At 41.1% G+C, this 27230-nt stretch overlaps 1 protein-coding gene across 1 annotated transcript in view; it reads left to right on the top strand.

The window, feature by feature from the left end:
• Positions 1–19453, top strand: part of LOC140912100 (programmed cell death 1 ligand 2-like) — a 35864-nt gene extending 16411 nt beyond the window's left edge. Inside the window, exons 2-7 of the mRNA XM_073346255.1 lie at positions 3393–3461; positions 8410–8772; positions 10780–11061; positions 11726–11863; positions 12540–12581; positions 16959–19453. Coding sequence (XP_073202356.1) covers positions 3407–3461; positions 8410–8772; positions 10780–11061; positions 11726–11863; positions 12540–12581; positions 16959–17038 — 960 coding nt within the window. The 5' untranslated portion in view covers positions 3393–3406 and the 3' untranslated portion in view covers positions 17039–19453. The remainder of the gene's footprint in view (positions 1–3392; positions 3462–8409; positions 8773–10779; positions 11062–11725; positions 11864–12539; positions 12582–16958) is intronic.
• The last annotated feature ends 7777 nt before the right edge of the window (positions 19454–27230 follow it).

Genomic DNA, 27230 nt, shown 5'->3' on the forward strand with positions numbered 1-27230 from the left:
TACAGGACAGGCCTAACAAAGAAAATAACAGAACTCCACTAGCCATCACCTTCAGCCCCCAACTAAAACCCCTTCAACACATTATTAAGGATCTACAACCTATCCTGAAGGATGACCCAACACTCTCACAAATCTTGGGAGACAGGCCAGTCCTTGCCTACAGACAGCCCCCCAACCTGAAGCAAATACTCACCAGCAACCACACACCACACAACACAACCACTAACCCAGGAACCTATCCTTGCAACAAAGCCCGTTGCCAACTGTGCCCACATATCTATTCAAGGGACACCATCCCAGGGCCTAATAACATCAGCCACACTATCAGAGGCTCGTTCACCTGCACATCCACCAATGTGATATATGCCATCATGTGCCAGCAATGCCCCTCTGCCATGTACATTGGTCAAACTGGACAGTCTCTACGTAAAAGAGTAAATGGACACAAATCAGATGTCAAGAATTATAACATTCATAAACCAGTCGGAGAGCACTTCAATCTCTCTGGTCACGCGATTACAGACATGAAAGTCGCTATTTTACAACAAAAAACTTCAAATCCAGACTCCAGCGAGAAACTGCTGAATTGGAATTCATTTGCAAATTGGATACAATTAACTTAGGCTTGAATAGAGACTGGGAGTGGCTTAGTCATTATGCAAGGTAGCCTATTTCCCCTTGTTTTTTCCTACCTCTCCCCCAGACGTTCTTGTTAAACCCTGGATTTGTGCTGGAAATGGCCCACCTTGATTATCATACACAATGTAAGGAGAGTGGTCACTTTAGATAAGCTATTACCAGCAGGAGAGTGAGTTTGTGGAGGGGTGGAGGGAGGGATGAGAAAACCTGGATTTGTGCTGGAAATGGCCCAACTTGATTATCATACACATTGTAAGGAGAGTGATCACTTTAGATAAGCTATTACCAGCAGGAGAGTGGGGTGGGAGGAGGTATTTTTTCATGCTTTGTGTGTATATAATAAGATCTTCTACACTTTCCACAGTATGCATCCGATGAAGTGAGCTGTAGCTCACGAAAGCTCATGCTCAAATAAATTGGTTAGTCTCTAAGGTGCCACAAGTACTCCTTTTCTTTTTGCGAATACAGACTAACACAGCTGTTACTCTGAAATCTGTTAAATGCTTTACTGAAATCCAAATATGTTATTACCTACCATGTTTCTCTTCATCCACTGTTTCTGTAACAGAAAAAAAAGTTATTTTTCCTCACCAATGCACCCATTGCAAATAATTCAGATCTTAACCCACATTGTGAACTAGAGAACTTCAAAGATTGGGAGAGCCATGGAATTCACACAGTTGGCCAGCTATTCAGTAAAGAAACTTATTAGAGGTCAAAACTAACTTTAAGTGGTCCAGTCTCCCCTGGTGCTAGTATTTTCAAGTCAGGCACTAGGTTTTTCAACTTTCTGGAAAACCTGTTTTATACAGAAAGCTAACTTTAATAGAAGCGATTGTGTCCGGTCAATTAGGAAACAAAAAAATTATAACTAATTTATATCAATCGTTGCAGACAGCTTTCCCAACAAAAAAGTGCCCATATATGACACACTGGGAGAAAGGATATGGATAGACAAATAGCCTCAGAGGAATGTGGTTTGATTTTGAAAAGACAACCAGCAACCTCACTCTGTAGCACAATAAAATAAATTTCCTTAAAATACTATTTCAATGGTACCCCACACCAGTCAGGTTAAAAAATAGAGAGAGAAACTGAATGCGGATAAATATTGGAGAAATTGTGGTGAAAGAGGAGATTTTATCCATATATGGTGGACATGTCCAGTCATTAGAGAATTTTGATGCAGTCCATAACCAAGTATCCCAAACTGTTGGATATTTATTACCAAATGTTCTTTGGTAATCCTGCTGGAGCTTCCTAGTGGAAATGGTCACACAAAAGGAAATGAAGAATTAATTTCTCATCTGCTAGTAGCAGCTTGGTTATTGGTAGCTACTCATTGGAAAAAGAAAAAAAGCCTAACCAATGAGGAATAGTTCAAAAAAAATGGAAGGTTTTGGTTATGGAAAAAATAACTCCCCAATTATATCCCCAGCAAAATAGACAGAGGACAGATAGATACTTAGATATCTAAGTTATTGGTTATCTAAGACTCTGAGAATTCACAATTTTCAGTGAAGGCTGAGGGAGCTGCAGGATCACAGTGCTGCTGAAAATCAAGTCCCAGGCATCTCAAGTTAGGCACCAAAAAAACTGACTCAAATCTAATACCCATATTGTTCTGGTGAGCTCAAAAATTTCTCCATGTATTCTTTATTTCCTTATGTTTATTTCTGTGTCTATTTTGTTGGCTTTATTGGTTGTGTGTCTGTGTCTGCTTCATTTTATGAAAATAAAACCTGTTCCTTATTTCCCATCTCACTAGCTCTGGCATTCCTTGTTATTTAAGACTATTTCATTCCATTGCTTTTTCTTTTGTTTACCTGTTTGTATGAAAAAAGTACAAAGAATAGTCTCTTTGTTAATAATCAATGGCGCAAAAGGCTGCCCACAGTAAAACTGGATTTATTCCTTTCAGATGCATTATTTATGGGCTGTCTTTTTATTGTCAATACAGTATGGTACTTTGTGGCATGTACTGTAGCAAGACTGCATGCAGAGAGAACAGACTATATTTTCCCCTCCAGAAAGTCCCAGAAAGTCACAAAAAATCTAACCTCTTTTGACCAGACTAAAGACCAGACTTTCCCTGGCCTTTGCATGGGTGAGTGGGAGAGAGGATAGAAGGAGGCCTTGCTTTCCCTTGTGTGTCCTACATTGAGACCTAAAACAAGTACAGGCCATGAGCACAGAGGTCTCATGTGAAAACTCCACTAAAAGAGTGACTGGGGTTGAGAGGAGATAAATCAGGAGTATTCTACTATCAAGCCACAGAACATGCCAGACTCCTTCAGCTATGGGAGTTTGGGAAATATGTTTATCCATGTACAAAGCTTTACAGACTATGAAAATTATCTTCAGTTGCTTATAATATTCATGGGTACAGTTTCAAAGTAGAGTTATTGTAGTTACTGTAAGAAATAATCCTGGAAAGTAACTGGTGTCGATAAGTCCCCTGGACGCTTTTGAAATCATAAAGGCTCAGGTGCGGCGCTCTAAAAGCAGTTTCCCTGTTTTCAGTGTCAGAGTTCAGTGTACCATAATATATGGCATGTGCCTGTGCGTCATTATACTCCAGAAAGTTACTTGATTCAGTCAGCATGTAAGATCCTATTTATATTTTCTGACTTCTAAGAACCTTGGAAAGTGGTTTAACTTTTAATGGTAACTTTATGGTAAAGGAGTTTGTTACATCTCAGCATGATAAGGCAGTTGTGAAAATTTAAGTTGCTAATATTGTTGTGTTTTAGACTCCTCTGAGAAAATGTTCAGAATCCTGCCAATCCTGATACTGGAAGTGCAGCTGTACTTGATAAGAGGTAAGAGATCTTCTCTTTTAACTAAAAGAAAAGGAGTACTTGTGGCACCTTAGAGACTAACAAATTTATTTGAGCACAAGCTTTCGTGCGCTACAGCTCACTTCATCGGATGCATAACTGTCATCAATATAACTGACATAAGAATACAACCTTAGCCTGTATACATGCATTTCAAAGTCTTCACCAAGATTTGCAAAGGTGACTATTGATTTTTCAGAGCTCTGTTTTTGGGCATCCAACTGGAGGTGGCTTGTAGGGCAGGATAGTAGCCATGGGTGGGCCACAGGCCACCCTCTTAGCACCCAGGCCCACCCTTGTAGTCCCGGTTCTGCTCCAGCCCCAGCGCTTGCCCCCCTCCGCCTGCCCACCTGGTGCTCCAACTGGGGAGTAGTGCCGAGGGCTCACCCCATTCCTGCCCGCAAGCCCCATGCCCCAACCCCGCTCCCCAGTTGGAGTGCCGGGCAGGCAGAGTGGGGTAAGCCCCTGTACCCCAACCCCACTCCCCAGGGTGCCCGACTGGGCCCTGGGGGCCCCTGGCCAGCATGTCCATTGCCTCCCGCAAGACGGGCTGGAGAGAGTGGGGGGGGGAAGCATCCCCAATCCCTCCTTCCCCCCCACCCCTGCCCTCTGTCATTGCCCACCCACCCAAAGTCAGGGCCCCCCCAAGTATCCCATCCTGGCTACACCATTGTTGTAGGGGCCAGATTTTCAAAGGGTAGGTGCTCAGCACTTCTAAAAATCAGGCTCCTTTAAGAAATCTCATATTGGGCATCCAAAAACGGAAACATCCACAATCATTAGTGACTTTTAAAAATCTTGGGTGTTTCCTTCCAAGTGGCACCCATCAACTTTTCCATAAACGGCCATTTTCTTAACTTTTCTTCACGCATATCCACTGATCCTTTTGTCTTTTCCTCTCTATCTAATCTATTTATCTAATCTAGCTACTTCATGTGATACCTCCATCACCATGGCAGCTGAGCACCTAAATCATCCAATCCTCATCACCCGAAAATTATCAGGCTTCTAACTACACAATAACTCAGTCTTTCACATTCAGTGAAACTAAATGACTTTAACTGGATAAGAGAGAAATTAAACAAAATAAAAACAAAGGCCTCAAATGAGTCCAATCCTATTATTAAACTGTTAGTAATTATTAAATATTTGATTTGTGGTAACATCAAAGGCCCCACTCAGGATCGAGGTCCCATGTACCAGATGTTATACAAATACATAAGAAGACACAGTTATGGACTAGAGACAAGTCAAGGAATAGGCTAGCTGTCCATATAAGGAATGGGCTAGGGAAAATAATTCTTTGGGCCCAGATCTCTGTTGTCCTACTATCCTTCTACCCACTGAGGAATATCTCCAATATAGAGGCTATTTGGATGGTAAAGCCAGCTATGCTGGTCCTTATAGTCCCTGTCTTAGGGGCTTCTATCTAAAATACTTATATGGCCCCCATCACTGTAGTATCTGAGTGCATTATAATCTTGAATGTATTTATCCTCACAATACTCCTGTGAGGTAGGGAGGCACTATTACCTCCATTTTACAGGTAGAGCACTGAGGCACAGAAAGACTATGCACCTTGCTCAAGGTCACACAGGAAGTCAACGCTAGAGAGGGGAATTGAACCCACATCTCTTAAGTGTTAGGCTGGCATCTGAACTACAGGACCAGCCTTCCTCTCTAGGCATAGCTATGGGTGTGAGTATGGACGAAGCACTGTAGAACCCTGTGTACTCTTGGTTGCTGCAGCTGCCTGTAGAGCAGCAGTTCCCAAAGTGTGGGTCATGGCTTTAAGTGGGGTCGCGGCAATCCTGAGTATATGGAGGATGGCATTTTACTGCTGTAATGCAGAGGTGGGCAAACTATGGCCCGCGGGCCACATCTGGCCTGCACGACAGTCCTGCCCGGCCCCTGAACTCCCGGCCAGGGAGGCTAGCCCCCAAACCCTCCCTTGCTGTCCTCCTTCACCTGCAGCCTCACCTTACTGCACCGCCAGCGCTCTGGCCCGCTGCTCCTGCCGGGCAGCACAGCAGCATGGCTGGCTCTGGCCATGTGGCGGGGCTGCAAGCTCCTGCTGCTCTGAGTGACACGGTAAGGGGGCGGGGGGTCCCGAGAGGGGGTAGTCAGGGGACAAGGAGCAGGGGGGGTTGGATGGGTCAGGAGTTCTGAGGGGGCAGTCAGGAGGTGGGAAGTGGGAGGGGGCAGACAGGGGTGGATAGGGGGCGGGGGCCAGGCTGTGTGGGGAGGCACAGCCTTCCCTACCCAGCCCTCCATACAGTTTCACAACCCCGATGTGGCCCTCAGGCCAAAAAGTTTGCCCACCCCTGTTCTAATGGCTGCCACTGACAGTCCAGGAGAGTTTCATCATTTCATACAGTTTAAGCCCAGAAGGGATAATCAGAGCATCTAGGCTGACCTCCTGTATATCGCAGACCATTAAATTTCACCCAGATGCCCCTATGTTAAGTCCAAAGACTTTCATGAGACCAAAGACTTTCAGTCCTCAGGAGACTAAACTATGTGCTACAGGCAGCAAACTGGAGTGACCAAGGTGCTACCAGTGCCTGAGGTCCCGGCAACGGCAAGAAACTGATTAGGTGAGAGATGTCCAGATACCACACCACATGCTATAGAGAAAGGTGAAAAAAAACCCAGGTGCCTGCCAACCTGACCTGAGGGAAATTCCTTCCCAACCCCAAACCTAGTGATCAGATGGACCCTGAGCAAGACCCACCAGCCAGGCATCTAGAAAGAGGATTCTCTGTATCCCTGACAACACTGGTCCTCCTCATCTGTTGTCCCATCTCCACTGTAGCCAATCTCTGATGCTTCAGAGGAAGGTGGAAAGAGAAAACAAACACAAGCCTAGAATACATCTACCCAGTTGTACATCAGGAAAAAAATTCATTCCTTGCTCCTGCAGGCGACCTGCTGAACCCTCTGAAGCATGAAATTTGATTATAGTTTTAATCTTATATTATATATCTTAATGCACAGCTGCAAGTGTTATGAGCATGTGGAGGTAACACTGTTCTCCCCATGGGCCGATGAAGGAAAATGGTGAATGGGGGATACATAGATTCACAGGTTCCAAGGCCAGAAGGGACCACTATGATGAGCCACCCTGATCTCCCACACACAAAGGCCATAGAATTTCTTCCAGAAGCTGGATTAAAGCATATCTTTTAACCAGATATCTGATCTTATTTTACAGACTCCCAGCCATGGTGAGTCCACCACCTCCCCCCGAAAGCTGTTCCAAAGTTCTTTTACCCTCTCAGCTAGGAAATTGCGTCTTATTTCAAGGCTGAATGTGACTTATGTCAACTTCCAGTCATTGGATCTTGTTATGCCTTTGTCAGCCATGTTGAAAAGCCACCAACCACCAGGATCAATAGAGGATCAGGCAGTGTGGAACTCTGCTCCACCACTTCTCCTTCCTTCATCCCCCACATCCTCCCACATCTGTTCCTCAGAATGACCCACCATACATACAGCTGGGGCTGGCATGACTGCGATAAGAGGTAGTGGAGTTGCCTCTGTCAGCCTTCTGCATATAGAGAGTTCCATTATGCAAAAGGAATTCTTCGCTGGCTATCTCTAGACATTATAAGGCCATTTTGTACCACATAAGCAGTTCAAAGTACTCTTAGCAGACTAGAGAAGCCAAAATATCTATTAAATACTGCTGAGGATAAAACCTTCACTTTACTTTTTTCTAGACATCCAAATGCAAATGGAAATTACAGCACAAAGATATTCTTTCGCTCTGGTTTATTATTTCACTTTCACCACAAGGTGCAGTTGAAACCATACTTTCTGTGTAAATATGAGATCATAAATGATATAGATAAAAAGGAAAAGCTTGAAACTCTTTTATATCATTCTTTCTTGATGACAATTGCTAACAAGCGAAGCAACGATCACACTGCTAAAAAAAATGAAGTTTTTCCTACTGATATTTCATTAATTTATGACACAAAAGTTGAGGATGCACGAGTAGCTATCTGGATTTCTCTTGATTATCACTATTAATGATTGCTAGCACTACTGCATTAAATCTGTCACTGTATTGTACAGGTGACATTACAAATAAAATAAAAATAAGATATACGGAATTTTATAGTGAAAATAACATTATGCATCAAATAAAGATTTAAGGTGTAAACAGTGTGCAGCAATAAATATTTCAGGCTCATGTGACTGAATGTCTCAAATGTCATGAAATTTAAACTTGGCAGCTAACTAAAGGAATTGTTTTGCCATCCTTTCTCACATGAGCTTGTACCTAGCTCTGCAAGAAGTCCCACTGATGAGATTCATTAGAACTATTCATGGAGCTACTCCACGTGAGTAAGTGTGGCAGAATCAGAACTGCAGTGATGATTGAATGCTGCATTGTGTGATGCCTCTGGTCTATAAATTCCTCCAGTAATGTGTACTTACAATGGGCAAAATTTTGCTGTCCTTTGCATATGTGTGTATCCACAGTAAAGCTATTGATTTCAAAGGAGTCGCACTGGATTCACACTGATGTAAAGGACAAAACAAATTGGCTTAGCATGTCCACAAAGGATTGTTCCTTTTAGAGAAACTTCAGGGTACACAAGGTACCGTAATGATTTTAGACAGGTGCCCCTTGTGTAAATATCCATCCAAAGACAATAATGGGTTGTCTGAGATGCAGAGAACCTCAGTTTGTATCTTCTTCTGTTTTTGTATTTTGGACTCTGACATTAGTATGGAATCAAGTGGATTTGCTATTTACTCACTGTTATCATGGGGAAACAATTAAAACAATAACAAAGAAAAGGCTGCAAAGTTATAGTCTAACCAATAATTTTGAATGTTTGAATTTCTGACACATTTTGACCCAATGAAAGAAAAAGTCATAACATTTGCTCACTGGGTATGGTTTTGTCTATCTTAGCTTTTTTCACAGTTGAAGTTCCTCAACTACAGTACATTGCAGAATATGGGAGCAACGTGACCATGGAATGCAGGTTTCCAGTGGATGGCCAGTTAAATCTTAAAGACTTAAGTGTCAGTTGGGAGCAAAAAGGGTTAAACGAGCAAAAACCAAAAGAAGTTTACACTCTTCAAAAGGGGGAGGAAGATCTTAAATCCCAGCACAGAGACTATAGGGGAAGAGCAACATTGTTACGTGACAAATTGAATTTGGGATATTCAGTACTCCAAATCACCAGCGTAAAGCTGATGGACGCAGGGTCTTACCTCTGTCTCATTGATTACAGAGGAGCTGATTACAAGTACATTACTTTGGAAGTAAAAGGTTAGTGGCTATATAAGACATGAATAATATATTAACTCAAATTTAAAATTCCGCTTCGCAAGATCAGCACTAACACTTTCTGGCTCTACTACAAAGACATTGGGCTCAGTCCTCAGGTATACCTAAGCAATGTTTGAGATAGCTCTTAGAGGGGGAGTAAAAGTGGCTTTATATCATCTTTCTTTTCCTCTGGATTCTGGAGCCTGTTTCGTCCCCAGCACAACTTGGAGCAGCTTTAGGGCTGCTCTAAATTGTACCATCTTGTAACAGACCAAGTGGGGATTGCCCAAGTAATTGTACCTGTCAGGCCAGGGACCTGTTATTTGAAAGAGCCTAACAATATTAAACATAATTTACACTGATGTAACTGAGGGCAGAATTTGGCTCATGGCCTTTTTTGCTGCTTATAGCATGTCAATGAGATTCTATGTTGAAACCTCTTCTGTGCAATCGTTTAGAGGAAGGGTTTTTTGAAAGGCAAAGAATGGAGATGCCAGTTTTAAAGGATCAGCTGTGTCCTTTGGCTTGTGTTTGCAAGCATCTAGTCATTTTCTTTGTTTCATTCCAATACGATGATAATGCCACAGCTGTAAGCTAGCGTTACACAAACATTCAAAACACCTATTTTTGCCTCGGGTGGCCTGAATTGTTCTTTATCATATTACCACTGTTGTATTTATTACAGTAAAGCTTGCAGGCCCCATCAGTGAATGGAGGTCCATTGTGCTGGGCACTAGCTTTCTCTAGATCCACGAATTACAAACACATTATCTAGTAAAAACAATGAGGAGTATTTGTGGCACCTTAGAGACAAACAAATTTATTTAGGCATAAACTTTTTTGGGCTAAAACCCACTTCATCAGATGCATAGAGTGGAAAATACAGTAGGCAGAATATATATACACAGTACATGAAAAGATGGGAGCTGCCTTACCAAGTGGGAGGTCAGTTCTAATTAGACAATTCAATTAAAGTGGAAGTAAGCTATTATCAACAGGAGAAAGAATCACTTTTGTAGTGGTAATCAGGGTGGCCCATTTCAAACAGTTGACAAGAACGTGTGAGTAACAATAGGGGGAAATTATCAGGGGAAAATTAGTTTTTAGTTTTTGTAGTGACCCATCCACTCCCAATCTTTATTCAGGCCTAATTTGATGGTGTCCAGTTTGCAAATTAATTCCAGTTCTGCAGTTTTTCGTTGAATAAATGGACACAAATCAGACATCAAGAATTATAACATTCAAAAACTAGTAGGAGAACATTTCAGTCTCCTTGGACACTCAATAACAGACTTAAAAGTGGCAATTCTTCAACAAAAAAACTTCAAACGAGAAACTGCAGAACTGGAATTAATTTGCAAACTAACCACCATAAAATTAGACCTGAATAAAGACTGGGAGTGGATGGGTCACTACAAAAATTAAAAACTAATTTCCCCCTGCTACCTTCCCCCTACTGTTACTCACACGTTCTTGTCAATTGTTTGAAATGGGCCACCCTGATTACCACTACAAAAGTGATTTTTCCTCCTGTTGATAATAGCTCACTTCCACTTTAATTGAATTGTCTCATTAGAACTGACCCCCCACTTGGTAAGGCAACTCCCATCTTTTCATGTTCTGTTTATATATATTCTGCCTACTGTATTCTCCACTCCATGCATCTGATGAAGTGGGTTTTAGCCCACAAAAGCTTATGCCCAAATAAATTTGTTAGTCTCTAAGGTGCCACAAGTACACCTTGTTGTTTTTGCTGATACAGACTAACATAGCTGCCACTCTGAAACATGATCTAGTGTGACTCTGCAGGAAGTAGACTGAAGAAAGAATAGACATGGTAGGCCTGACCAATGCATACTATATTCTGCTGCAACATGGCCATCATTTCAAATTGTAGAAACAGTTGTAGATAAGTAACAGTGAAAGAAAGAGGGAGAACGGGGAAGGAATAGTGGAAAAAAATAATACATATTTAAAAGCAATTGCACTAAACTTGTTCTTATGCAGCATCTTACACGAGAATAAATGTCCAAATAATGAGTGAACCTGCAGAAGAGGAGTTGGTTTTAACTTGCCAGTCAGAAGGGTTTCCTCTAGCTGAAGTGTTCTGGCAAAATGAGAAGAATCTTAAAGTCAACGTATCTGTAAATACCACCTACACATTGACCACAGATGGACTATACAATATAACTAGTATGCTGAAATACAAGCCAAATGCTAGTGGAAACTACAGCTGCACATTCTGGAGTAAAGAACTTAATGAAGAAACTTCTTACATTTTCACTTTAGGTTCGTATCTCCTTTTGAACTTTTACATAGGGGTTGCCACAATGTGTGCGTGTGAGTGAGAGAGAGAGAGAGAGTATTTGTAGAAGCTGATTATATGCTTTAATATTATACTATATATCCTAAAATCAATCTCCAAAATTCCTTCCAAGTAAGTAGTATAGTATTGATTTTTTGGAGATAAAACAAATGAAACATTGTATTTGCTTTTGGAAATCTGGAATTTTACTAGCTGTTTCTGAACCCAGATTAGTTTTGCTGTTAATATACACAACCTTCCCCATCACATATTTGCATTTCCTCTTCTAAATTCTAGAATAGCTGCCCTTGCTTAGCTGCCAGTACAATGGTACTCCTCAGTGTATATTTGCAATCTGCATGGTTTTCCATTTTCTGGAATTCTATCCAACTAGTCTTCAATCAGTGCACAGATGATTTATAATAATATTCACTGAGCTGTCATGAATACAATGGGCCTAATTCTCATTTGCAGTACACCACTCTGGCAGCTTAAAGGAGTCTTATTGTAAGTGTAAAAATTTACACCCACCCACTTTAAGGACTCTTTGCCTGGTGGTGTAAAGAGGCCTTAGTGTAAATGAGAGTAAGGTCCGATAACTTTATAAATTATATTTCTTTTTTTTTCTTCTTTTTTTTTTTTTTGTAGCTCGACAAACATCAGTTGTTGGAAAAAAATCTCTGAATTTATTTATCATCCCAACCTGTGTAATAGCAGTTGTTCTCATATCTGCATTAATTATCTTTCTAAAGAGAAAATCACTCACAAAGCTCCATGCCAAAAAAGGTACATTTTGACTTTATTTAGTGGGTCCAATCTCCTAATTTGCTCTTCAGGCCTTTCAGAACAACTGGATGATTTCTACCCACAGTCACTTGACATTTGATTCTTTTGTTTTCCAGAGGAACTGTGATCTAAAGATGACTGATTGTTTCATTGGGTTAGGCTTTACTTCCCTCACCATGAGACACAGGAATTTTATGTATGATTTTTGTTCAGATTAAATAGCTAACACCATGGTGTATGCGCCATACTCTTTACTGAACTATTATTAGCTGTGTTTACTTACTTTATTTATTTTGCTTTTTTTCTTAATGTTTTACTATCTGAAAGAAAACAATAGTGGGAAAGTATTAATGGATAATGGCCTATCATTCAACTCTGATATTGGTAATAAATCACTTCTCCAGTAAACTATACATGCACTTTGATTATCTTAATAAAGAATTTGAATGGAAACAAGATTATGGGCCTAATCTTGCAATTAAGGGCTGTAGGATTTGGCCATAGAGTTGTTGGACAGAAGAACTGTGGAGAAATTTGTTACAGTCTCATGCCAAATATAAGAACACAGATGTTTTGGATATTTAAAAATCTGTTGAATTATATTGTTATGTTTTTAAAGTAGAAACTTTTAAAATAAAATTCTATAAATCAGATTTGTTCACACTTGCTTTAACAGACAAAAAAAGAAATTGTCTCCAGTTACAGAAAGAAGACAACAGTAAGTCATGGAATTTTAAACTTCCTGCTTATGACTTTTTATTTTTAACAAGGGCATTGTCAATATATAAAGAATAAGTCAAATGAGAACACGAAAGAACCACTACGTACTTTAGAGTCTAAATTTGACTTTCCTTAACATTGCTACAAGCCTAGTAGGAATGTTCTCCAGATTCTACATGTAATCCTATGACTTTCCAGATAACACAGAAATGTATAAATAATGAAGAACAGGTCACTTCCTCTCTCCAAGGTATTGCCTGGTCTGCTAGTCTGGTTCTAGGTCCACGTCAGGCCACTGTGTTTCTCCTAGCCATAATCTGGTACAGTACCAGATGATAAACTAACTTTGTTTTGGTGAATGTAGAGTTTTCTGTAGTAGTATGTACTGCATGTGACTTGCTTCTCCTTGGTCTTTAGCTCAAATCTAGTGTAGTATGTTTTTATCAATATATCAACTGATATGTCCTTTGCCTGGGGACTATATCCTGTCCTCATTAAGGATGGACTTGATAATCAAATGGGTCTTTTCCATCTTTAACTCTTACGAATGTATGACTTTCCTTGTCGTACAGAAATTTGCACAGAGCAAAGAACAGGTAATTTCCAAATGTATCTGAACTTCCACAAACTGTATTACAACACAACTTTCATTTTGTAAAAACAAGATAAACCAAGCAATACACAAGATGTCAGCATAGGTCTGACAACCCTCACCTAAGAATTTTCTGCATTTGGTTCTATTTCGTATTTCAGATGGGTTAAACCTTGTTATGGGTTGAGATTAAACCTCTCTGAAACTGATGCATGAATATACCCGTCATTGAAGATACATGGAAGGGACCAATCAGGGGCCTCACCTCAAACAAGGCCTAATAGAGTCTGCCCAGAAATTAGCACTCTGTGGGCGGAAGGTTCCACTGAGTATTGTTCCGACTAGTCATGTGTATGAGAGAGTCCATGAGAGCGTCTGTCTGTCAGTATGGAAAATCCTACCAGGGGGTAGGACAGATAAGAAAATGAGAGAGGGACTCAAACAGCAAGAAAACCAACCAGGAGTCTGTTAGCATGATGTGTGACCCTAGAAAAAGCTAGAGAGAGAGGTTTTGGGTCTGGTGCTGGCTAAAGAAGCTTGAGACTGTAAGCAAAGAAGCTATCCTGTTGTTTTGGTTCTTTCTGCATTCAGAGAAGCAGGACTTTGTGCATTTCTTGTAAATAAACAAGATTGAATGAAAGAAAATAATAGACTCCATCATATATTTCTACTTCCAACTAGAGATCCCCAGAGACCAGAATTTTGACTAGCCATTCAGGTCAAAAAGGGATAACAATATTTATATACTTCAGCCTGAGATACTGTAGATAAAAATCTGTATAAAGCTGTTTATCAATAATATGCTGAAGACAGACCCAGAACAAAATCAGTACGGAGAACTGCCAGAGACTAGACTCCATAGGACACAGTTGAAATAATGGGCCAGATTCTGGCCCCTGATAAGCCTGTTTTGCACCACAAAATGCCCTTAAAGCCAGTCTCCTTGGCCAAAGGGAAATTCTCTTGGCATAGGGAGTGGATTCTATTCCACCAACCTTCTCCCTAAACCCAGCACAGGGTATGTGCCAGGGTTGTTGGCAGCAGGAGGGGTTGTGGCCACAGTGTTGCTGTGTCCTGGCAATTCCTAGTTGCCAGAATGGCCCCTTGGGAGTCATTGAAGCCGGACATAATTTAAGCAGTCCCAAAACTGTTTTAAGTTACTACACAGGCCAAACAGACCACCAAAGCCCCAGGGATCAATGAAATACGTGGAGCAAAGCCCTGGCACAGTTGAGGGTTTGTTTGGGAATGGTCTCTGGAGAAACAACAAATTGTAGTTTATAGGCCAGCTAGTGTTATGTCTTTTCAAAGGATGGGGTTAAATTGAAAATACATCCTCTCTTCTAACTAATAAAAACCAAGTTAGAAGGTGGCCTGGTGACAAGATGACTTTGAGCTTCCAGGGGAGAAGTGTAGATTAGCAATTGGATTGATGAAGATTGGGTTTTTCTTGGAAATGACTCACTGAATGTGCTGCAGGATACCTCTGGCTTTCCAGTCCGTTAATAGGTACTTCCAAAAACAGACACTTTCATGCTGTCCCAATTAAGCACTTTAAAAATAAACCTTAATAATCAAAAGCCAAATACTTTACTCTCACAAACTGATGTAAAACTTCAATGGAGTTACTGCAGGCACACATGAGAGTAAAATTTGATCCCAACTAAACTAAAGCCATCACGCAAGATAAATTCTGGAGCAGAGCTTCAATGCATGTCCAAACCTAACCCTAATGCATATTGTTTGAGCACATAGCGTGGCTTCTCATGGATTTGATTTCTTAACAGGAGTAGAATTCTTTTCACCATAATGCCCAGCCCCTGCTTACACATCAAATCTTATGTTAGAGATTATAATGAAACACGTTAAAATGAAGAATTTGAAAGGGAAGATAACAGATCATTGGGATACTCATTGCCTTTTTGGGGTTTTGTTTTACTTCCTCTTTCTAATGACTGAAAATGTCTATGCAGTATGCAGGAAATCATATGACAGCCAATTATATTTCTCAGCATCATGCATTTTTAAGAAACACTGGAAAGAACCTTTATTCTATGCTGTGTGTGTATGTGAAGTCTGAAAGCCACAGATGTTTACTGTAATGCTTTGGAAATGACCTACAGTCCCTCAGGTTGAGGAACAAGATTTTTTTGTATAAGAAATTCTGAACAGTACAACTTAAGTTATGTCAGCAATGCAGATTTAGAACATTGACCTAATTATTTAGGCCCCACTAGTGTGTATATTTTTGCACATGATATTCACGAGTAATCCCATTGGACTTCATTTCAACTAGGGTGACCAGATGTCCTGATTTTATAGGGACAGTTCCAATTTTTTGGTCTTTTTCTTGTATAGGCTCCTATTATCTCCACACCCCATCCCAATTTTTCACACTTGCCATCTGGTTATCCTAATTTCAACAGGTTGTAGATTTGTTGTTATTCAGCTCATATATATGATGGTCAGTGGGAGTTTTGTCTGAATAAGAAATTAAGGATGCAGCTCATAGATATTAGAGTTGGAAACACAACTCAATGGATAATTCATTATGAATAATCTAGATGACCTTTGACTCTCTTTCTCTCCGCAAATGACTGTATTCATTGTTCTTGGTCCATAGCTTGTTCACAAGCAATTTATTGCCAGTGTTCTAGATTCAAATTTTGAAGTGTTTTGATTGGTCACAAGGGTCTATTTCTGTTCCTTGATTGCATGTGCATTCAAAATCTATATTTTGTTAATATTCTGCAAAATATTCATTAAAATTCATTGCTCTGGGCTGCAGTTCAGAAAAGCACTTATTTGTGTGCTTAACTTTAAGCCTAAGAGTAGATCCTTTGAAGTCAATGGTACTAGTAAAGTTAAGCATCTGCTCACATGTTTTGCTGAATTGGGGCTTTGTCAAACATTCCTGCTGGTAAACCTTTTGCTACACAATTCGCAGACAGAGAACACAAAAGGAGTGTGAACATAATGAAAGCAGATTCATCTAATTTTTTTTTAAAAAATCACAGAAAATGTTGTAATTATTTGCCCATCTCTATATGTAAAAGAACTAACAGATAATTTTGCAAATCTTCCACTGTTGGTCATAAGCAATTATTAAAAATATATTACACTATTTTCTAACCACATAGAGCCTGAAATAAAGATTGCAGATTACCCATTTCACATATCGTTCCCAATAAGTAGGTTTCCGTATCTGCAGTTCAATTAAATCATTGTTACTTGTGCTGCATCATTGGTATGAATGGCACTGCACAGACATTAGTGGCTTTCTTTATGCAAGCCATGTAGGAAGGATGAGGAATTCTGTCAGTAGAATTACTCTGACAATGGTCATGATAGATATCAGACAAATCATCTCAGTCTTGTCAGCACACTTCTCCTCATCCCTGATGTGCATGTGCAAACACACACATCTCTGGCAATAAGTAACTTTAAAGTATATAGGCCCAGATAGTGGGACAGCTTATGAAAGTAAATGCTCACCAGTTGAATAAGATGTTCATAATCTGACCCACAATTATTAATAGTAATATTCAAGGCTGACTCTCATTAATACTATAGCCTCTTTATGCCACTCTGTCAGTATAAAGCAATCTTAAAATGGGTGTAACTGTAATTTATGCCCACTTTAAGGCCCTTTTGCACCACCAATATGGTGTAAAGGAGCCTGAGTGTAAATGAGAATTAGACTCTCAATATTTAGTGGTTTTAAACAGAAGTGTTTTTTAAATTAAAATTTCCTTTTAAATTTTCCTGTTCTGTTTTTTAAAGGACATTTGAACCCTGAAATCCAGGACTTAATCATGACGAATGTCACAGATTCAAGAAACTGCACAGACGTGTGTCCATGAAAACTCTTCATCTGCCATGCTTGCAGTTTGCACTTTTCAGATCCCTTTTTGAAGACTACATAGGGAAATCACAGCACTTTAGGTCTGGAACAAACAATGCAAATTTTTCTTTTTGTCTGTACTATACCACTTAAAGGCTCCCTGTGCCTTTTGCCATGTTGTATCTTACAGTTACAGAGAACCATACTGTTATTAAACTTGGTTAACAACTATTAAGGGATTATTGGAGTGTATACTATACATTGTATGTTTGGGCATATTTTTTCACCTGAGAGCACTGTGTGCACCAAATATTTTGTGTTCAAGAATCCCCTTGCTAGCTGATTTAATTTCAGGAGTAGAGTCAGGATACAAAGCTTCAGTCACGTCTCATGGGACTCTGAGTAGAGGCTGTACGTGCTATCAGATGCCGGAACAATAATCTTTTGTACTAAGAAATTTCTACATATCTATTTTTCATGGGCCAAACTTTACAACCCATAAACTGGAAATTACCTAAAGCACCAACAGCAAGGAGATAGATTGAAGAAGTTTCATTTTACAACGCTAACAAGAGCCTGAAGTACACATCAAGCAACAGACCCCAAACTACCCCGGATCAACATTATGTTATACAACCAACAGTTCAATGTATGGTTTGTTACATTGATTTCTTTATAGTTATTTCTTATTTGTAGAAGGCGTGTAATATTAAAGCTGTTTTACTTTTTTTATGGGGACAACTAAAAATGTAGACTACAGTGCTGTATCTACTAAATGTTTTGTTCTAGCGCTAGTTTACTTAATGGGGAATTGCAAAGCAAAATTGAATTAAGTACAGATTTCTGTGCTGAATGTGTTTACTAGCCAAGGTGGAGTTTTAACCCTCCTTAGGAACGGAAAGTTAATCCTCTCCATGCCAATGACTGGATGGAGTTTCTACATCCCATCAGAGGAATGCCTGAGTCACCTATAAATAACTGAGTACAGGGGACCACCATGTTTTTATATTACTTCTCAGAATTCCATTTTGGAAAGAAGCTATGTCTCCACACTGAGAGCCAAAACCTGTTAGAACTTGGTGTAATCCCCAGAGCAGTGGCTTTTGGGGGCTTTGTCTTCTGGAAAAGGAGCCACTGCTTAGAAGTACCTTGTAGGCTTAAAGAAACAGAGATTCACCCAAGCCAGTGAAACCAACTTCTGTCATATCTCCACTCCCCACAAAACACCTTGGGTTTGGAGTTTCCCAGAATGTTTTGGCCCAGCTATATAAAAATTGTCACAACAGCAAAGTCAACATCTTCCTCTTCCTCCACTAGGTCTGGATTTGGATATTTGGAATCTGGTTTCCAATTGTCTGCATCTTGTGCAGTTATTTAAAGCAGGGCAAAATGGGTGTACAACACTACTTAATCAGAATGATAGCATTTACACCCACTTTGCACTCATTTTGCCCTGGTGTAAATGACTACACAAGGTGCAGAGTAATAGAAAATTAGGTCCCTGATGTGTGGCAGGAGCTGACTTACAGATTCAGCAGTTGTACTGATTTTATGAATAATCACTGGTTGATGGGGAAAGAACAAATTGAAGAGTTGTGACTTTGGTTTCCATGTATTGCACTTTTAAATGTCCAGGTGCCTGTTGTTTGCTGGAAGCATCTGCCATTTTCTGTACAGTTCAGGTGTAGCCTGCTGCAGAGGAGAGACACACTGACCCAGATCACACTGGCCCAGATTTTCTGCTGAGTTTATTAAATCAGTTGGGATGTCAGAGAGTCAGTTATGGCTAGAGCCCTGTGTGCAGGGCCGGCTCCAGGCACCAGCGAAGGAAGCAGGTGCCTGGGGAGGCCAATAGAAAGGGGCGGCACTCTGTCCGTGATTGGGGCGGCACGTCCGTGTCTTCGGTGGCAATTTGGCGGCAGGCCCGTCACTCCCTCTCTCCCTCTTTGGTGGCAATTCGGCGGTGGGTCCTGCTTCTTCTTTTTTTCTTTTTTTTCCTTTGCTGCTTGGGGCGGCAGAAAAGCTGGAGCCGGCCCTGCCTGTGTGGATACAAAATTTGTATCCACATCTAATCTGAGATGCGCAAAAATGGTGCACAGATACAAAGCAGATCTCTGCAGATTTGCAGGGCTCTAGTTATGACTCCCTGCCAGGCCTCGTGGAGAGTAGAGAAGCCTGGGGACTACTTCAACTTGCATCACCAGTGGAGGATAGCCAAAGTATATCATGCTTCAGCCACTCCTTATCTGTGCTTTGACACATCTGCTGAGCTGGGGGCTGTAGAGAGAGAGAGAGACATGGGAGTTGGCCCCATACTCATTGGGGACTTCCCTCATGTCAGGGGTATACTAAACTGGAAGTTATGGGCTATCTCCATTCTTTTTGTGCTACCTGACCAGTGCAGAGAATCTGGTCCATTGTGCTCTCACATGGAGACTTTATTTTTGTTCCTTCTTATTCTTTTGTTTTCCATAATCATAAAATAAAAGTAATTCAAGCTGGAAGCACATGTTTGCTCTTTGTGTCTGGAAAAACATAATACATGTGCATTGATGTTCCCTCCTTATTCAAATGAACAGACTGAGGGTGTTCTGCCTGACATTATTATCTTACGCTGGAGATTCAATTTTGACTTGTTGTGTGTAGGTTCAATAGCGGGGAAGCTGCTCCTGTGGAGAAGCATATATTGTATATTTCACCATCAGGTGTAAAAAGCACTATACAGCACGCTCCCCCAATGCTCCCCCTAGTGCTCCGTGAAGCATGCTGCCTCCATCTGACCTTCAGAGGCAGAATGCCTCAGAGCACCTCATCTTGGAAACTACAGCTCTGTACCTTCAGATGCCAGAGATGAGCAAGACCACAATTCTCCTTAGTATTTTTCTGTCAGAATCATAAATGTATCCTGGTCTGCATTTTTGCACCTTAACCTACGTGGAATGGATCCTGTCTGTGCCACAGTGAAGAGAAGTTTCAGAATAGCAGCCGTGTTAGACTGTATTTGCAAAAAGAAAAGGAGTACTTGTGGCACCTCAGAGACTAACAAATTTATTTGAGCATAAGCTTTCGTGAGCTACAGCTCACTTCATCGGATGCATTCAGTGGAAAGAAGGGAAACCAAAACAGCTCTGAAATTGCAGCAAATGAAAGTTAGCATTTCAGCTACTTGGCTAATCTGTATTTGCCTATGCACTCATGCATGAGTTGGCTTTTTTTTCTGTAATCCCCTGAGTATATGATATGTGTATGATATGATGAGTCTTTATACTTTCTGCTTCATCTACTGCTTCTCACAAGCTGTTATTTTGGAGCAGCTAACGCAGGAATATTCTGGTTTAGAATGGTGAGAGATCAAAGATTTTATGAGCAGTTTCCAAAGTACAGTGGATTAAAAGCTGCTCTTATGCTGGAAATCAAACACTGTAAAGTTTTTAAATGGCATGCAAAGGGAAGTCTGTATGTACAGACTTTCAGACTATCAACCCAGGTTGGCATCACAGGCTGGCACATTGGATACCTCCCATTGTAAGCTCCCATGATTTCTTCTGATACGAACATCCTCTATTCATCTGCATAAATACATTCCAGATGACCACTGTGAGGGAATACTACAGAGGTGGGCCAACTACGGCCCGCAGGTGACATCTGGCCCACGGGACCGTCCTGCCCAGCCCTTGAGCTCCTAGCTGGGGAGGCTGCCCCTGGCCCCTCTGCCATAGTTTCCCCCTCCCCCGCAGCCTCAGCTCGCCATGCTGCCAGCCTTCTGGGCGGCGGGGCTGCGAGCTCCTGCCAGGCAGTGCAGCTGCGAGAGCTGTTGGCCTGCCCCGATGCTCTAGACTGTGCAGCGGCGTGGCTGGCTCCAGTCAGGCAGCGCGGCTGCCAGTCCTGGTGCTATGAGCAGCATGGCAAGGGGGCGTGGGGCGTGGGGGTTGGATAAGAGGCAGAGGGTCAGGGGACAGGAAGCAGGGGGTGGTTGGATTAGGCAGAGGTTCTGGGGGTTGGGGGTGGTCTGGGGATGGGGAACAGTGGGGGTTGGATAGGTGTGGGAGTCCCAGGGGGCCTGTCAGGGGGAAGGGGTGTGGACAGGGGTCGGGGCAGTCAGGGGACAGGGAACTGGGGGCAGTTGGATGAGGCGGAGGTACGGGGGCGGGGGTCAGGGTGGTCAGGGGACAGGGAGGGGGTGGGGTCCCAGGGAGGGGCGGCTAGAGGCGGGGGATTCCGGGAGGGGGTGGTCAGGGTACAAGGAGCAGCAGGGGTTGGATGGGTTGGGAGTTCTGAGTGGGGCAGTCAGGGGGTAGGAAGTGGGAGGGGGCAGATGGGGTGGATAGGGGGCGGGGCCAGGCTGTTTGGGGAGGCACAGCCTTCCCTACCCAGCCATCCATACAGTTTCGGAACCCCGATGTGGCCCTCAGGCCAAAACGTTTGCCCACCCCGATATACTATATCACTATATGCTAGGGCACCGTATTAGGTTTGGGGATTTAATTAAAGCTGGTGAAAATATTTTTGTGAAAATCGAGGCAACATTTTTCACCAGTTCACTTACTGTGATTTTGCATTCCCCAAAATGCAGATTATTCTTGAAATTTTGAAATTCATGAAGTGTTTGTATATATAATCTTCCACTCCTCCCCTCTGGTTGGGGGCGCTCTTGTGTACTTGCTGCTTGTCAGTAACCAAAGAAATCTGATATTTGCAGTTGAACTGTGGGTCAGGTGGTTGCTTTCTCTATTCACTCTTCCACTTGTGTTGCCTTCAGGTTTCTGCTGCTGACTTAAAGGCCTAGCTGCAGTTTCAGCTTTTCTGCCACAGCAGCACTGTTCCCTCTAAGCTGTGTGCGCGCACACAGATCCTAAACCCCACGCACACGGCGAAACACTGCACGCATAAAAAATTAAATACTACATCAGAGCCAGGCCGAAATATCATTTACGGGTGACTTTTGACATTGTTCATCCGCCATCTATCAACACAGCCAGATTCTACTGGCAAGCGGGGGGGGGGGGGGAGGGAAAGAAGGGCAATGAATCGTACCCCTCCCTGCCAGCATTTCGAAAGTGGAACACTGATCACGTCGGGAGACGGTCAGGACCCACACATCTCCATTTTCCCACGTTCTTTTGCCACAGATGCATGGACGTGATCGGACCTATGCACAAACTTCCAGTATCCTGATCTGAATGATCCCCCGTTTGCCCTTTTGTTGAGTTACGCTGTTAAGCGCATTGAAATAGTAGCCATATAATAAAAGTATTAATTTTAAATAAACCAATCTGGTAAAAAATCAATCCCAAAATGTCACTGTCTAGAGGTCTAAAGCGTAAAAGAACAGCGACTTCATTTAAATCTGGATGGCTGGATGAGACTATAGAGATGGTTACACCGAAGTCACATAGTGTAATGCTTGTTAAACTTCATGAAATATTCACATATGATGAGGACAACAGAGTGGTTTGTGTATATTGTCGAGATGCCAGAGCTTCGGGAGAATTTTCAACAGGAAGAATGTGGAACAACGTATGGAAGTTGGATTTCTTAAAGCATCATCTGTCAAATCCCTGTGTTCAAAATATAAAGATTTCTTCCTGAAGAGATTGTTATAGTCAGTCAGTACAATGACTTCAACTTTGCAGTAGCAAAAGAATCAAAAGCCAATTGGTTTTAAGTTTCCCAGATATGGTGACATTTGCTCACTAGAATGAACAGTTTCAGGATCTTACAAAGTTGATGGATATTGGAGGAACATTCCTAGCATCAAGTGCAGACTGTGAGCATGGCTTTAGCTTAATGAACACTCTAAAAAACAAACTACGGAATCGTTTACAAGTAGATCATTTGGACATGCTGATGTGTATTAAGAGTTACCAGCTGGATGGAGGACTGATAGATCTGGACAGAGTTTATATTGAATGGGCAAATGAAAAAGATTGCAGGGAAAAACAGTAAGGTTAGCAGTCTTTGACATTTCGACCAATAAGGAAATTAAAATGCATTTTTAATTACATATCTTATTCTTGACTGATAATCATTTATTGATATGTTTTCGGAAAATTTTAAATTTAAAATACAAACTCTTGCTTTTCTTTTTTTACTTATGATGTCTCTATCTGAAAACCCATATAAATTGACATAATGGCATACTTATTAAATTGTCTTTATTGTATGTTTATCAAAATCTTTTCAGATGTGTATAGAATGAAAGGTGAAAGAGAACACCAATGGACAGAAGCCTATGGACTGATAATTATCATGATTAATATGTGCTTGATATATGCTCGTGATTGTCTATAAAAAGATCATAAAGCGTAATGCTTAAAACTAACTTCAGCTTCATGAAGAATGGATAAATTTCCTTTTTCTAAGTATTTAAAAATGACATTTATAAAATAACATGGTGTAAAACTATTATTATCACAAATTGCAAATTAAAACTTTTTAAATGTATAAGCATTTTACTTGCTTGGGCGCATTTGCCTCATGGCGCAAACATTTGAACTCTGCTTCAAAGATTTGCACAGAAGAAATTTTTTGCGCACCTGACCTGTCAAAAATTAGAGGGAACATTGCACAACAGCATTTTGACTTTACTGAAACTTTACTTAGGAACAAGAGAGAGAAAAATAAAATGGTAGCTGGTCAAAAAAAAAAAAAGAAAAAAAAAAGGGGGTGTTGGCTCAGCATATTAGCATACTAGCTCAATCTAATTCTTTCCCATACTAGAGTGAATCTAGAGTAATCCTATTAGTGGAATTACTCTGGATTTCCACTGGTATAACTGAAAGCAATTTTCAGCTCCCAGAAGGTTAATGTCTTTGGAGAAAACCATCATCCCCAGTGAAGACAATCTGCTATAATGGTGAGTGAGAAGAAGATGAAGAAAGGATGCTCAAAACAGCTGTGTGTGTGAAAACGTCTATTGCATCTGGACTGAAGGTAGGAGAGAGATTTCAGATATTCACTTTGATGTATGGAGCCTCCACAGTAAAGGAAAACAAGATATATCTAAAATCTGCTAATTGAGAGGCCTAAATACCTAGAGTGGAATATTTTTTCTCCCTGAGACATACCCTAACAGCTAAATCTCCGTAGATCAGTTGATAACTTTGAATTTGGAATGGCCTGAACTTTATTTTATATAGACACAAACATTAAATTTTTGCAAACATGCAAAGTTAGTGAAACTGCTTAAACCAGTGAATTCTTGCACTGCAAAGGAGGACACTCTATGGGCCATATCCTGATCTCATTAAAGTCAACAGTAGAAATCCTATTGACTTCAAAGGGACTGGGATCCGGCCTTGAAGCTTGAAACTTACCTTCCTGGAAAAGTAGCCTCACAGCTTCTCTCCCTTCCTGGAGATGGCTGGGTGTGAACGTTTGGAGATACCATCTAAAGACTTGCACAGGTAACAAACAAAAGAAAAACTATTCTTCAGCATTGCAGATTCAGCTCTCTCCCATATTAAATGACTCACATCACTGTCAGAAACCTGCTTCTTGCCAACAAAAACAAAACAAAAAAGGTCACTAGTTCTTGAAATAGTGTGGGGAAAAAGCATAGCAAACCATATAGTTCAACTCAAGTAAATAATTAAAGTGCAGGATAATGTATTTACGCCCTCAGAAGGTAACCCCACCTCACTTGGAATTTGCTCTCATTAGACTGTGATATAATTGAAGCATAATAATAATGCTATAGTAATTATATGTTCTGCATTGGACTTTGCTTTTATTTTCATATTTACTAGTCTCTTCTCTGCATCTTAGACTCAGTAATATACTTTCCCTGCTGGGCTTTCCAACTGGGAAATGAAATGTCCTTGTTTGTGCCAGCTGAAGAGTCTTCCCTTCAGAAAAATAACAACAATACAACAAACAGCATCTTAAAAATTTCTTAACACAGAGAAGCAAACAAGCCAGAATATGGTACATATTACACAAACTTTTGGGGTGGATTAAATACATTAAGTACATATTGTTATTCATGCAGAGGAGCAAGAAAATTCTTTGAATCTCAGTTCATGAAGGCAGGGCTCCCAACCTATTCAGAGGGGTGAGTGTAGTGACTGTCTGGCCAGCACCTGAAACAAACCTGAGTCTCTAAAGGGAGGGAGTTGCTTTCATCTTTCCATAGCTGGAGGAAGACTTGTCCAATTTCTGTAGCATGTGAGAGCAAAAGATAGGGAAATGAAGGGCTCCCTAGAAAACTCTGGTCCAAAGAAACATGCAAAATAACAAGCTATCCTCCATTACAGAATGACTGCACTTACATTCTGAAGATGCTAAACAGACATTTTAGACCCATGAGAAGAAGATTGTTGTTTACATGCAAAAGTTTCCCCTGGGGCTTCGATCAGCTGGTATTCACTTGCTTGGGGTTTTCCCAAAATAAACAAAAGCATATGAAGTGCCCGGTTGACATGAAAAACCTATTGGGAAAATTTCTTGAAAAATAGATCACTTGTTGCAGTGTCATGCCAGTAAATGCTGCACTAAACCAGCAAGAAGGCTGTTTACAAGAATCGAAACTCTCTCAGCAGCTATGAGGAACAACAGAAGTATGGCATATATAGTTAGCTATTTTAGGCTTGGTCTACACTAGCCTTTTTTCCCTGCAGTTTTCCTACATTGGGAGCACTTGTGTAGACAAGATTTTTGTGGCTACCGTAATATTAAGTATCAGCTGAATTTTGCAAGTGCTTACCTTCGTGCACATGAATACACTTTTTGAATCCAATGGGACAAAAGCTTATGTGATGAATGTAAAGTTAGGTGTGTGTATAAGTGTTTGCAAGACTTACTCCATTTACATCTGCTCTGGTAAGTATAAAATAATGGCATATATTCTTAAAAACACCAGCAGCCACATATTGTAGCAATAATAGGAAAAAAGATAAATGTAAATACAGCCTTAAATCCCCTTTGAGTGTGTAGCTATATAACAATCACACTTCCCTGAAATTTAAGCTGTTAAATAAACCACAAAAAAAACAACAAACAAACATAAAAAACCCAACCCGGTGTGAAATGTTAAGGGAATGAGTTATAGACAGTGCATCAGGCTGCTTTTTCAGTCTAATACTTTGAATTTTGTGACTTTGGTGGATTTAAGTTAGACACTACTCGAGGTTGTTACTTTAACTTATCTCTGTGTTAGTTTATTTGGTGGTGTCTTTTATCATCTATTTTTATTCAAGAAAAAGAAAGTTTTCCCCTCTGGCTGTAGGAGAGTCAAGACCATAGATTGTTTATTATAATTACATCCTTGCAGAATTTTGAAACTAAGGGCCCAATTCTGCAAGCTGACCTACACCCAGGTGGATCCCTACTGAAGTCAGCATGCAAGCTTGGGGGAGATCTTGCAGGACTGGGGCCTTAGTGCTTGCTCCCTTGATACTGTTACAGAAAAATATTTCCAAATGCACATTTAATAGATGGTTATTAATAGCTTTTAAATACTATCAACCTGAATCAAGTGCTCAATGTATAGTGCTGTCACTTTCAAATAATATTGTGACAGAATGATACAACCAGGGAACATGGGTGGTGGTGAGGATTCCCCTGGGGAGAGAAGGGTTACGTGGAGGGTCACAGTGAGCCTCTGAGGCTAGCGAAATCCGCCAGGAAACGTGGGATCCACAGAGGCAAGGACAGAGCTTTGTCACACTACACTACCAAGTCCTTTCTGCCGAACTAAAGGGCTTGTAAAGTCGACTTCTGTACTCCACCTCCACGAGAGGTGTAGCGCTTCAGTCAACATCCATGTGTCGACATGGGGATAGTGTAGACACTGTGCTGTGTAATTCAAATGAATTGACCTCCAGGAGGTGTCCCACAGTGCTCAGCTGTAACCACTCTGGAGAATACTTTCAACTCCACTGCACTTCAGCCAGCTAGACAGGAAACAGCCACCCCCCTGTGAAAGCCCGGGGAACTTCTGAATTTTCATTCCCTGTTTGATTGGTGTGGAGAGCTTGTCAACACAGCTGACAATGGATGCTCAAGGCTGCAAATGTGCTCCAGCATGGAGCACACAGGAGACACTAGATCTTATTGCTGTGTAGGGAGAAGAGTCTGTGCAGGCAGAGCTCCGAACCAGCAGAAGAAATGCTAACATCTGTGCCAAAATCATGCAGGGCATGGGGAGAAGGGCTACACCAGGGACACACAGCAGTGCTATGTGAAAATAAAGGAGCTTCGGCAAGTGTACC

The sequence above is a fragment of the Lepidochelys kempii genome, chromosome 5 (genome assembly GCF_965140265.1).
Source record: "Lepidochelys kempii isolate rLepKem1 chromosome 5, rLepKem1.hap2, whole genome shotgun sequence".
In the NCBI taxonomy this organism is placed as follows: domain Eukaryota; kingdom Metazoa; phylum Chordata; order Testudines; family Cheloniidae; genus Lepidochelys; species Lepidochelys kempii.